We start from the raw sequence: 13,688 nt of genomic DNA on the forward strand, positions 1-13,688 counted from the left end.
TACACAGACACAAGCAGACATTTCATTTGCAACATATCTTTATGAATTACAAAGTTATCTTCTGACGGTATGCATGACCAAAATTGACTGAATATATCTGTGTATGTGCGGATGGATATGTGTGTGTGTGCGCACGAGTGTATACCTGTCCTTTTTTCCCCCAAGGTAAGTCTTTCCGCTCCCGGGATTGGAATGACTCCTTACCCTCTCTCTTAAAACCTACATCCTTTCGTATTTCCCTCTCTTTCCTGATGAAGCAACAGTTTGTTGCGAAAGCTTGACTTTCGTGTGTATGTTTGTGTTTGTTTGTGTGTCTATCGACCTGCCAGCACTTATTATACAGTAAAATATGCAGGGGCGGGGAAGGAGTAAATACTTGTAATTAGACATAAAATCTCAATAAGTAAGGAGGTATCATTAACAGCACTCTGTGGTTTCCACAGATATGTACTGGATTTTTCTTTTGACAATGAAAACTGTATTACCAGACTAGATAAATTTTTAACTGGGAGTTGATACTGTTATTTCTGTCTGCTGTTTCCCAGCAGGCTCAAATAGAAAATTATGAAAACTAGCTTTTGAATGCCCACTGGACATATGTAGTACACATTTAATTTAATTTAACTGAAAAGTAATTGGTCACAGCTGAAATGTAGGATATTACTGACTCAAATTACGCGAAAAATTTAACTAGCATGTTACTTCTTTCAGTTTTATTTAAAGCATTATTCCACGTCACAAGCAGTTGTATGAAAACCATTCTGTGATACCATCAATACTTTTTCACTTTTATTGTTATTTTTGGACTACCCAGTTTCATATGCTTCTTGTCCTGTACTTCACCTCAACCAGCAGGAACAGTCACAACCCAAATACCAGTACAACAAGTTAAACTACATGCATGAAATTTCACTGATTATATTGACAATTCCATGGTTCACTTTCAGTTTTCCAGTGAGCAGAATATGGTGAGGGAAAGAAACTGGTCTTCATTCATCAAAACATTCATACTATATTAACTGCAAATTAAACTAAGAGACTGACATTGTGTTCATATAGAAAATATCCAACAAAACTATAGAAATTGTGCTTGGAAATATTTCCTACAAGTTACAATAGTAATTCATGGTGGGATTTTTCGCTTCAGGGTTAATGTTAATATACTTCTCAGAAAGCCACATAAACTGGATACTTCATGCTTATGGCCTCTTGTTGTGATTCATATGCATACACATTCCTCAGTGATCAGAGTGAAGATTCAAGGTTCTCTCTATGTACGCAAGTCCCAGAATGGGAACTAGCACCCAACATTTAAGCAAATATTTTATGTTTTATTGAAACATAATCAAAATGAATTAACCTTATTATAAACTGTATTTAAGTTTATATGCGCTTCCTTCACATTGGCAAACTTGCCAACAAAGGATGTTTTGTACTTCCATGTTGTAACATACAACATCATTATGATTACATTTTTACACAGATGTAAAACATTAACAAAATAAATATGAATATCAAAAGCAACTGTCCTGATATTACATAAAAGTGACACGAAAATCATGAGATCTTAAAGTTATCCACTATAATCTAAGTTCACAGAGAAAGGGAGGAAGAAGAAAATGACTTAAAAAGAACATACAAAATGCTAATGGTATCTGCCATTGTAATTGTAAAGCTGTTTGTCTGGGAGTGTAACCATTTTCTTACTGAGAGAAATTACGTTTACGCCTAAAGACGATGGCAAGTATCGATCGCAGTCGCCGCCACCGACTGTGCTTATTCAGTTTAGTAGTTGTATGACGTCTGTCACGTTCTTTGAGTCGAATCTCACGCACTAAAGTATGGAACGCGTCATCAACAAAATGTCGCAAAGCTGCCGATGTCTCGTAGAATGGACACCCGAATTGGGCTGCCAAGGCACGGCCTTCTTCTGGTGAGACCTTAAACAGTATGAATTTATTTTAATGATACCACTGCAGCAAACACTAGGTTAGAGAAAATGCTTTTTAAATTATGCATGAGAAGTTATTTATTGTTACTGTGTCAGTTTCCATGAAAAATTTCTATGATGGATAGAGTGAATACAATACAAAGCACAGAGCTCATCATAAATAACTTAAGCTGGTTAAAAGTAGGATGATAGTATTGAGCTATATTTATCCAAAAGTAGCAATTTCCAAAGATAGCAATACAGGAACTTTGTGATTGCTAATGCAGGTATCAGAAAATTGTGAAACAGGGGTGGTAGTGTTGGAACAGCAGCAATTGCTCATACGAGATACTGCATAACATACAGAAAAATATAATCATCTATCATATAGTGGAGATGCTGAGTCGCAGGTAGGCACAACAAGAAGACTGTCAAAAATAGATGACACCACACACACTTACGCAAACGCAACTCACACACACATGACCACAGTCTGTGGCAGCTGAAGCCACACTACGAGTAGCAGCAGCAGCAGCAATGCATGATGGGAGACACAACTGGGTGGGAGTAAAGAGGAGGCTGGGGCAGGGAGGGTGACTGTGAAGGGCTGCTGGGGAGTGTGCAGAGACGAGGTGGAGAGAGAGTAGGGCAGCTATGCACAATTGGGTGGTCAGATGGAGGGTGAGCTTGAAGTGGGAGGGGGCAAGGGAGGTTGTGGAGAAGGAGAGAAGTAAAAAGTGTGTTGGAATAGAGGGCTGTGTAGTGCTGGAATGACAACAAGGAAGAGGATATATTGCAGGGTTAGTTCCCACCTGCACAATTCAGAGAAGCTGGTGTTGGTGGTAAGGATCTGTATGGCACAGGTTGTGAAGCAGTCAATGACATGAAGAATGTTGTGTTGGGCAGCACACTCAGCAACAGGGTGGTCCAGTTGTTTCTTGGCCACTGTTTGTCTGTGACCATTCATGCCTACAGACAGCTTGTTTGTTGCCATGCCCACATAATATGCAGAACAGTAGTTGCAGCTTACCTTGTAGATCACATTACTGGTTTCACAGATAGACCTGCCTTTGATGGGATAGGTGATGTTAGTGACTAGACTGGAGTAGGTGGTGGTGGGAGGATGTATGGGCAGGTCTTGCATCTAGGTCTATTACAGGGTATGAGCCATGAGGTAAGAGCTATTGTGTAGGTTCAGTGGATGGCAAAATACCATTGTGGAAGGGGTGGGAAGGATAGTGGGCAGGACATTTCTCATTTCAGGGCATGGCAAGAGGCTGTCGAAACCCTTGCGGAGAATGTAATTCAGTTGCTCCAGTCCTGGGTATGCACTTACAAGCTTTCAACTACCTCTTGTTGTGCTGTGAAATGAGAAATGTTCTGCCCACTATTCATCCCACTCCTCCCACAGGGGCGTTCTGCCATCCACCAAACCTACACAATATGCTTGTCCACCCCTACACAACCCCTGCCCCCAACCCCTTACCTCATGGCTCATACCCTGTAATAGACCTAGATGCAGGACCTGTCCCATACATCCTCTCACCACCACCTACTCCAGTCCAGTCACTAACATCACCTATCCCATCAAAGGCAGGTCTACCTGTGAAACCAGTCATGATCCAAAAGCTAAGCTGCAACCACTGTGCTGCATTCTTTATGGGCATGACAACTAACAGCTGTCTGACCACATGAATGGCCACTGACAAATAGTGGCCAAGAACCAACTGGGCCACCCCGTTGCTGAGCACGCTGCCCAACATGTCATTCTTCATTTCGGTGACTGCTCCACAGCCTGTGCCATATTGATCCTTCCCACCAACACCAGCTTCTCTGAATTGTGCAGGTGGGAACTCTCCCTGCAATACTCCTATGTTTCTGTAATCCTCCTGACCTCAACCTTTGTTAGTCATTGTCTTTACCCATCCAGCCCCTTCCCTGTTCCTATTCCAGCACTACACAGCCTTCTATTCCACCAACACACTTTTTACTTCTCTGCTGCTCTACCACCTCCCCCACCCCACCTCTTCCCCATCATCTAGCCACCCAAGTGCACATAGCTGCCCTGCCCTCCCTCCACCTCATTGCTGCATGCTTCCCAACAGCACTTCACTGTCCCCCTTCCTGCCCCAGCCTCCTCTTTACCCCACCCAGATGTCTGTCCCATCATGCACTGCTGCTGCTCACAGTGTGGCTTCAGCTGCCACAGACTGTGGTCGTGTGTGTGTGTGTGTGTGTGTGTGTGTGTGTGTGTGTGTGTGTGTGTGTGTGTGTGTGTGTGTGTGGTCTAGTTTTGACAAAGACCTTGTTGGCCAAAAGCTTATTGTGACGGTCTCTCTGTTGTGTCAATCTGCGATTCAGCATCTCAGCTATATGGTGAGTAGCAACCACCCTTTTCATAATATTTTTACATTCCTGGATTTTCCATTATTTGATCAGTTGTCATTCATTCATACATCATGTTCCAGTAATATTATCATGAAGAGATGTAGAAAGATTCTAGTTGTACATAAGACACAGGATCAAACCACTGCAGGCTACATCCATAAAGCATACCTACAGCAAATTAAGACTAGTGCTACTCTACTCACATGGATAATTAAGGGAAGTACTTTCAGATTACCTCTTCTCTCTCTCTTACTGTACACTGAAACCTTACTGCAATGAAAGAAAATTTAACTACAATATGGGCCACTAGTGACCTTAAAATGAACTGTCTTTACATGTAGTGTGAAACTAACATTTTAGGTCTATCTTGAATCTGTGGAAAGAAGAATAGGGAAGTAGAAACATAAAGAAACTTCCAGAATGAGATTTTCACTCTGCAGTGGAGAGCTTCTGTAAAGTTTGGAAGGTAGGAGACGAGGTACTGGCAGAAGTAAAGCTGTGAGGATGGGGCATGAGTCGTGCTTGGGTAGCTCAGTGGTAGAGCATTTGCCCATGAAAGGCAAAGGTCCCGAGTTCGAGTCTCGGTCTGGCACACAGTTTTAATCTTCCAGGACGTTTCATAAAGAAACTTATCTACAAAGTGAGCTAGCATCCAATCACACTGAACATTCACAAAAGTTGTAAGTTAAATGCAGATATGAAGAAGGTGACTAGTACAGTTTCAAAAGTTTTACACCTCACCTCAGGACTTGAGAAATGTTCATAATCAGTCTTTTCATAAATTTTCCCATATTTTTGGTTCCTGAATGACATAACACATTATGTCAGTAACAGTTCCTTCAAACCTTTTCACAAATTTTTTTTGTGAAGTGCCTCTGTATTCTCGAAGTGGACTAACTACCACTGTTACCACAATTTAAGCTGAAAAGAACGCTATACATATCCCTCTCCCTCTACATCTACATCTACATTTATACTCCGCAAGCCACCCAACGGTGTGTGGCGGAGGGCACTTTACGTGCCACTGTCATTACCTCCCTTTCCTGTTCCAGTCGCGTATGGTTCGCGGGAAGAACGACTGTCTGCAAGCCTCCGTGCGCACTCTAATCTCTCTAATTTTACATTCGTGATCTCCTCGGGAGGTATAAGTAGGGGGAAGCAATATATTCGATACCTCATCCAGAAACGCACCCTCTCGAAACCTGGCGAGCAAGCTACACCGCGATGCAGAGCGCCCCTCTTGCAGAGTCTGCCACTTGAGTTTATTAAACATCTCCATAACGCTATCACGGTTACCAAATAACCCTGTGATGAAACGCGCCGCTCTTCTTTGGATCTTCTCTATCTCCTCCGTCAACCCGATCTGGTACGGATCCCACACTGATGAGCAATACTCAAGTATAGGTCGAACGAGTGTTTTGTAAGCCACCTCCTTTGTTGATGGACTACATTTTCTAAGCACTCTCCCAATGAATCTCAAACTGGTACCCGCCTTACCAACAATTAATTTTATATGATCATTCCACTTCAAATCGTTCCGCACGCATACTCCCAGATATTTTATGCGTCTGTGCCCCCCCCCCCCTTTGTGTGTGTGTGTGTGTGTGTGTGTGTGTGTGTGTGTGTGTGTGTGTGTGTGTGTGTGTGTGTGTGTGTGTGTGTGTCACCACACATGTTCATGAAGCACATGTCTTCATAGTTTCAATACGAAATATTGTGCCTGAGCGACTGAATGGAAGTATGGCTTGGTCAGGTAGTTGGTTTAACCCAGCCTCTTTGTATCCCACATGTCCCTAATACTAATTACATAACTGAGCTATGGGGAGCTCATATGCTGTCACTGAATTTTCCTCACAAGTATACTAAAATGATGCATTGGGGACCTCATTATCCTAAATTCCTGTGTGCTCCATCACACGGCTTATGTAGAAAAAACAGGGTGTAGTTGATGTTCTGGACATAATTTTCTGCTGGGTACATTCTCATGATGATCCTGGAGTCAGAACAGATGAGTAAAGTTTTGCTATGGGCTCTTATCATCTGCTTGAGAGTGCTAAGGACTGGATATAACTCAGTACTGAAGATGCTATATTCTGGTGATAGATAAATCCTTAGGTCATTGTCTGGGAAAGTAATATAATAGAGAACAGCCCATTAAGTTTCTCTTCTTGGAGTGGTCAGTGTTGACCACTGTGTTATCACCATGCTTGTTTAAAGTAGAAAAGAATTTATCCTAACAAATAAAATGTATTCTGGATCTCACAACGGTACCTCTACGTTACTGCTGAGTAGTCAGTCTTCCTAAACAGCCTCCCATAAGAGCAAACGAGTTGCCTCTTTATGTGTGGTCACATATACTTTAGGTACTTTAACTATGCATGGCTCTGTTTGAAAAGAATAGCTCAATGCAGTTATAGGGTCGAGCTGTGCACATCTGCTTTCATGCTCATAGCTAATTCGCTGCAAATAATAAGTTGTAGCTGTGATCCTGCAGTCAAATAGTCTACGTATTGGTTAGAATTGCCAATTAATAAAGTAAACACAAATAAAAAATAGAAGTGTTGTACCTTGAACACAACACAACAAAGAAAGTTACTACAACTTTATTAGTCTGTGGCATCAAGCCAATCACAATAATGCACACAGAACACAATAAAATAAGGCAAGTGTATGCAATTAGTAATAACATGAGGCTCTGACTGAGATGACATGCCAATACTGGGGCATAAGGTCGGAAGTACTAGGAGTGCGAGCAGTGTTGCAGTCCACCTTCTCGTGTCAATCCATATGGTAGGACAGGTGATGCAGGCTTGAGCGCTGCGTCCACATCAGGCCCAGGGCATGGGGGTTGTGATGGTGCCCCTGCAGTTGGCGGCTGAACTGGAGAAGACAGCTCCGATGTGCATGGCGTCTGCACTGGTCTGGTAGCAGTACTGAAGAAGCTGTGCCACGTTCATCCTCTGTTGACGGGGGACCCCTCATATTTCTTGGCAGGGACCCAGCCACATCGGGCAATCTGTCAAGTGACGCAGACCGGTATGGTGGTGATGGTATATTGGCCAGGGTCATCCAGTCGTCCATGTGCAGGCTCAACTTGTCGTAATGACGTGCACAGAGGCCGCCCTCTGTACGGACATCGCAGAGACGGCGGCTGCAGCCTTGAGTGATGGCGCTGACAATCTGTTTTGGCTGATGACCAAACCCACATGCCAGGACAGCCACCCCTGGGCCAGAAACAGGATGATGGCTTCACGGGTTGGCACTCCTGGCCGAACCACAGGAGATGCGGGAGCATTTGGGGCTGAAACCCCTGAAGCAGTTCTGTGGGGCTGATATCGTTTAATGGTGTAAACCGATAGTAAGACAGAAATTAATCTGAAGCAATGTCAGACGGGGAGAGAGTCAGGTACTTTTCATTTGCATTTTGAATGTTTTAACTAATCTTTCAGCCTCACCGTTGGACTCCGAGTGGAAGGATGAGGCGAAAATGTGGCAAATACTGTGGGCATTGAAGGAGGAGGGAAACTCTTGCAAGACAAACTGAGGGCCGTTATCAGAGACCTACGTTGCTGGAAGTCCTTCGAGGGAAAAAAATTTTGACAGTGCTGCCATGGTGGCAGAGGCCGAAGTTGACGGGTAACAAACAACATACGGGAATCGAGAGAATGCTTCCATTACTATTAGCTAGTACACATTAAGGAAAGGGCCAGTGAAATCTATGAGGAAACTGTCCCAGGCCTGCGAAGGCTTTGGCCATGGAGATAATGCTGCCCGCAGGGCAGCTTGCCGCGATGAGCATTGACAACATGCCTTAACCAAACAAGTGATGTCGCTGTCCAAACTGGGCCAAAAAGCATGACGGTGGACTAATGACGTGGTGCATGATACCACCCCCCCCCCCCCCCAGTGATCAGCTTGCAGCAACTGCAAGATCTCTGAACAGATAACATAGGGAATCACTGTGTGAGGAGCCGAATAAGCCATATCAAGCCATATCAAGCCATATCAAGGCAACATCGACGGCAGAGAAACAATGCCAAAACCTAGTAGTTACAGAGGGGGTCAGATGCCCACGATGGAGGCACCTTGGGCCAGCCATATTGTATGCAATGTATCACTTTCCATAAAATCATATCGGTAGCACTAGTCTGCACAACCTGAGTGCTAGCCATTAGAAAACTATTGAGAGTGTGTTGAGTGCATTCATCAATGTGGAAACAGAGTAACTCCTCCTGATCCAAAACTGGGACCGGACTGACTAGAAGACAGGGGACCATGTCAGCATTTGCACTTTTAGCTGTGGGGTGAAAGTGAATCTCACAGCTGTACTGAGAGAGGAACAGTGACCAATGTTGAAGGCTGTGTGCTGCTTTGTCTGGCAATGACACTGAGGGCTTAAACAACAAAACTAATGGCTTGTGACCCATGATGAGATGGGATTTTACACCCTACAGAAAAACATGAAACTTCTGTAAGGCATAAACAATGGCAAGGGCTCCTTTCTCTATTTGTGAATATCTGCTCCGAGGATAAATTACGAATCTTTGAGGTGCATGCCATACGCCGCTCAGAGCCATCACGATTATTCTGAGCTAACACTGCCCCCAGTTCATGTTGGGACGCATCTGTTGCCAACACTAAATGTTGACCCAGTTGGATTGTTGACCCAGTTGGTAGGTTATGAGGCAAGGTACAGATTCTAACATAGACTTCAGTTTGGAAAACATTGTTTCATGTGCCTGTGACCAGTGGAAAGATGTCCCCTTATGCAGCAAGGCATGTAATGTAACGGCTGTGCAACCGATGCCACGCCCAACAAAAACAGATGATAATAATAAGCAATCTTTTTTTTTTTTTTTTTTTAAAAAAAAAAAAGAGCAAAGAAAAACACACAGAGGTCCTCGACTGATGTAGGATTCGTTAAGAGCCACAATGGCAGAGGTGTTCTGACAAAGAGGTCTGATATCAGCACTAGAGACCTCGAACCCTAGATACACAACAGAAGACTGAAAGAAGCAGCACACTTCCAAACTGCATTTTAACCTGGTAGTCTGTAACACTGAAAAGAGCGCACGTACAATGTTGGGATGTTCATAAGTGTAGCAGGCAGACACCACAATATCATCAAGTTAGTTGACACAGTCAGGCACAGATCTCGTGAACCATTTGGAAACCATTGAAAAATCACAAGTGTTCTGTCCACACCAAATGGTAAGTATTGATGCAAACCAAAAGGTGTGTTAACAACTAAGAACAGTTGAAAGCCAGCATCAATGGGAAGCTGCAAATATGCATCAGAGACATCGATCTCAGAAAAATACTAACCACCAGTGAACCTAACAAAATTGTTAGTCAGCGCGTGACATGGGATACATGTCAATAATAGACCAAGCATTGACAGAAACTCTGAAATTGCCACAAAGGTGTAGCCATCCCAACGGCTTCCTGACAATGACTAAGGGGTAGCCCATTCACCAGATGCAATCAGCTGGACAATCTCGCAGGCTGTGAAGCCATCGAGCTCCGTCTCAACTTGGTCACAGAGCGCCACCGGCACTGGGCGAGCCCGAAAAAAATGTGGTCCGGCTGAAGGTTTCACAGTGAAGTGGGTTTCAAAATTATGGGCACAACCAAAACCCGCAGAAAACAGGACGGAATATTCAGAGCATAAAGTGTCGAGTTGTGTATAAGGCACTCGATCAGATACGAGATTAAATTCATCGGAAATAGTACCACAGATTTATATGTGACTGGGGCCGAGAAACTGCCTAATATTGGAATGCTTTGCCTATAGTAGGTGACTAACGTACGTGATGGTGGTGTTAAAGGGAGAGAACCCAAATCCGTGAACATTTGCAAGGCAAATAATGACACAACAGTACCAGTGTTGGCTCTCATGTTCAAAACCTTCTGATAAACTTCAACATCAATAAAAAGCTTATTGGGTGCAATGTAGATTGCCGATATACAGTTGACATCTGTGTCAGCATCTGCAACAGGCTGATGGAATTTTGCACTGCAAACACGAGCAATATGGCCCATTTTGTCACACTGGCTGCAAACAGCCCATCACTTAGGACAATCTGGTCTATTACAAGTGACAAAACATGACGGACAAAAGGGAAGCACAGAGCACATGGGTAGTCGTTTGCTACCGGGCTTGCCGTGCTACTGCTGCTGCGGCCACGACTCCCACAGTGAAGTGGGCCAGCTGCTGTAATGTTCTGCTCATGTGCGGACCACTGCCACCATATTGTCCCTTTGTGAACCGTCTGACAAACGGTGGGGGAAGCCAGTCAAACATCTGCAACCTCACACCACGATTCAATTCGAGTACTCACAGCCCACAAAATCTGAAACGACTGTGCTGCAATGGAGAGCAAAGGGTTTTCACAGCAAAGAGCCCGCTCACGAACGTCATGATCGGGGGCTGATTGCGTGACTGTGTCACAAACTGTTTGGTTGGCACGTGACTCCTTATGTATGTCAGTGACAATGACAGCTTAAACCATGAAAGTCAGCTGCCTGAGTCTTATAGGAATGTTCTGGTTTCTCACAACACCGATAGAACTCGACTCGAGTGGCAATGACATGCGTCTGCTTACAGTAGTATCTTGCAAGGAGGTTACACGTGTTATTGAAAGAGAGTGAAGACAAACACCGCAGGGGGGCCAGATGGCAAAGGAGTTGATACATGCATGGTGATAACTGAGACAAAAAGAAAGCACAGCAGAAGATAACATTAGTCAATCCAAATGCAAGAAAATGCTGCCACAACCAGTTTTTGTAGCTTTTCATTCTTCAACAGACTTGTTGTAAGATGAAAATGGTGCGGGTAAATGACCGGCATCGTGCCTGGCAAAACAGGAGGGGCAAGGGGCGATGCAGCACTTGACACAGATTGAGATGGACCCGAACTGGCCAAAACACAGGCAAGTATTTGCAATACCTCGACTCGATTGGGTTGCTCTGTGGCAATTGCCTCTCGCTGCTGACTGAGATGCTGAAATTCCACAGTAAGAACTCCTTGCCAGTCGACTGGCCAGCGTAGAAACTCATCAGTAGCACCGCCTGACATCGTAGACACAGCAGAGGACCGACCGGAGACTGAAAACTTTGCAGAGAACAATCCCATACTCCTTATCACTTGTGTTTTAACTTGGACACAACACACCCAAGAATGTTAGTACAAATTTATTAGACTGTGGCCTGTATGTCATTCACTATAATATACACTGAACACAATAACATACGGCAAATGTACGCAAACAGTCATAATGCGATAACTGAGTGTGTGTGTATTGCAGCAGGTTCTAAATAGGCACTCGCCTGTGGCACGCTCTTTCAGAAGTTCACAGTATTGCTCTTTTGTGGCGCACTTGCGTGGATGACGAGGCACTGCTACTGCAGGCATCTTTTGAGTGTGCACGCATTACTTCAAAAAGTTAAATGACTAATTTAATAATAAGGGTTCTATTGTAATCTCTATAATTGATTTCTATGACAGAATTATGTTGAATAATGTTTATTCCAGAAAGGACATCTCAAATAAATGGGAAGTGGTCCTATGATATTCAGTTAAAATGCAGACAGAAAATCCCCTTATCAAATGCAGAAAATTTACGTTGAGAGCATTATGGGAATGGCAGCAATATCGCCAAATTTAATAGTCGTCAAATATTTGCAAAACTAAGTCCACTTTGTGATCACAATACATGAAATATTCACCATCTCTAAGCAGTTCAGAGTTCTACATGACGATTCATAAATACGATACAAAGAATAATAACTCATACTCTGTCTACTCTCAGTTCTGTGAATACGTGGAAATAGAGTTCTATTGTGGAACACATGCAGACCTCTCAAAATACGAAGTCCCTTCAGAAGTTAAAGTATGTTAGTGGCTCGTCATCACCCAGAGTCAAACATCTCCATGACTGAACACCACTTGTTATTGCAGGCATGTCTACCTCCTTCCAGAACTTGTGAAACGTGTCCAGAATCACTTCCTTGAGCTCTTCACTTGAGAAGTCCCAGTCTCGACCTGACTCCTGCAGAGTTTGCTACTACCTGCTTTTTAAGTGACTGAAGGCCACCCCCACAAAAATATATCATTCTTATGTGGTGCAGACACGATTTGACTCAACTTGACCATTTCCCGGACTAAACTAATATATTACAACAATACTGAAATAAAGAAATGTTATAAATATTCGGTCACACACAGATCATACACAATAATTAGAAATAAAGGACTGTTCATCAAGAAATAAGCAAGCAGTCTTGCACAAGTGAGCTCACGTTAAATGACAATGAACTGTCACTGAATTTTGTTTAAACAAATATTTATGCCTTCTTGACAGAAGTGTATTTTGGTTCTCTTTTCAACTGTGGTGTCAGCTAGCATGTGATTGACCACTTTTAAATTAGCACAGTTTTTAATAACACTTGCAATCAACATTTGAATAAAGTTACACACAAAGTAATGAACTGTTCATTAAATAAATACACAAAAATGATAAAACATGAGGTACTGATGCTGGGGTCATTTGCTGTGCAAATGTGAAGAATACAATGTTCTTCCAAACATCTGAGCAACCAAAAAAGTAAAAGACATAATAAATGAAGAAATAAAATAGATACAGATATGTAGCTTTCAAAGATGATCTCTACAGCGCAATCTGAGATACCTGATGTTGAAATCGCATGAAGTGTTTAAAAGCTGCTAATTCAGAGGTACATTGTGAAAATGTTTATTCGCTGTAAAATATTGAAATATTGTTGTGTCATTGGATGGCCCTCATTTTTCTGGGATCACAAATGTAATGGGTTTGCATTAATGTTTTGTTGAAAATTATTATAGACTCTCAAAGAGCTGTAAGAAGCCATCTTTCAGCTTGTCTGAAACTCCCCATTTCTTGGAGCATTGTCTCCTGCACAAAGGGCATGTGATCAACAGCCATCCACATTCCCAGCATAGGGATTTACCCATTTCTGGTGACACTGCTTGTCTCTGCACCTGAACTCACCCTGAGTGGCTGCATCACGTTCTCATCCTGCCGACTTGCACCCATTCCAGCAAGCAAATTCAGCTCTCTTTGCACCAATTCTAGGTGGCCAATTAGCTTGCCTACATACACACAACATTACAGTCTGTCTATCAGCCAAGGTAGCTGCTTGCTGCAACACTGTGTAAGAACGCCAGTATCTGCTATGTCGGCTATGTTTTTCTCTGCTGCAAGCTGTTTCCTCCAGGTTCCCAGATTCCTAGCAGCTTTGTGGCTCATAGGCAGTTAGGAAATGTCATTCTACTGGAGGGTGAAAGATAATGTTTGATGCTGGTGAGACATCTGAACGAATTAGCTTTAGA

The 13,688-nt window shown here is 43.2% G+C and overlaps 1 protein-coding gene across 1 annotated transcript in view; it reads right to left on the bottom strand.

Annotated features, from left to right (window-relative positions):
- Nucleotides 1-303: 303 nt before the first annotated feature.
- Nucleotides 304-13,688, bottom strand: part of LOC126262530 (GTP-binding protein Rit2) — a 102,253-nt gene continuing 88,868 nt past the window's right edge. Inside the window, exon 5 of the mRNA XM_049959202.1 lies at nt 304-1,940. Coding sequence (XP_049815159.1) covers nt 1,704-1,940 — 237 coding nt within the window. The 3' untranslated portion in view covers nt 304-1,703. The remainder of the gene's footprint in view (nt 1,941-13,688) is intronic.

The sequence above is a fragment of the Schistocerca nitens genome, chromosome 6 (assembly GCF_023898315.1).
Source record: "Schistocerca nitens isolate TAMUIC-IGC-003100 chromosome 6, iqSchNite1.1, whole genome shotgun sequence".
In the NCBI taxonomy this organism is placed as follows: Eukaryota; Metazoa; Arthropoda; class Insecta; order Orthoptera; family Acrididae; genus Schistocerca; species Schistocerca nitens.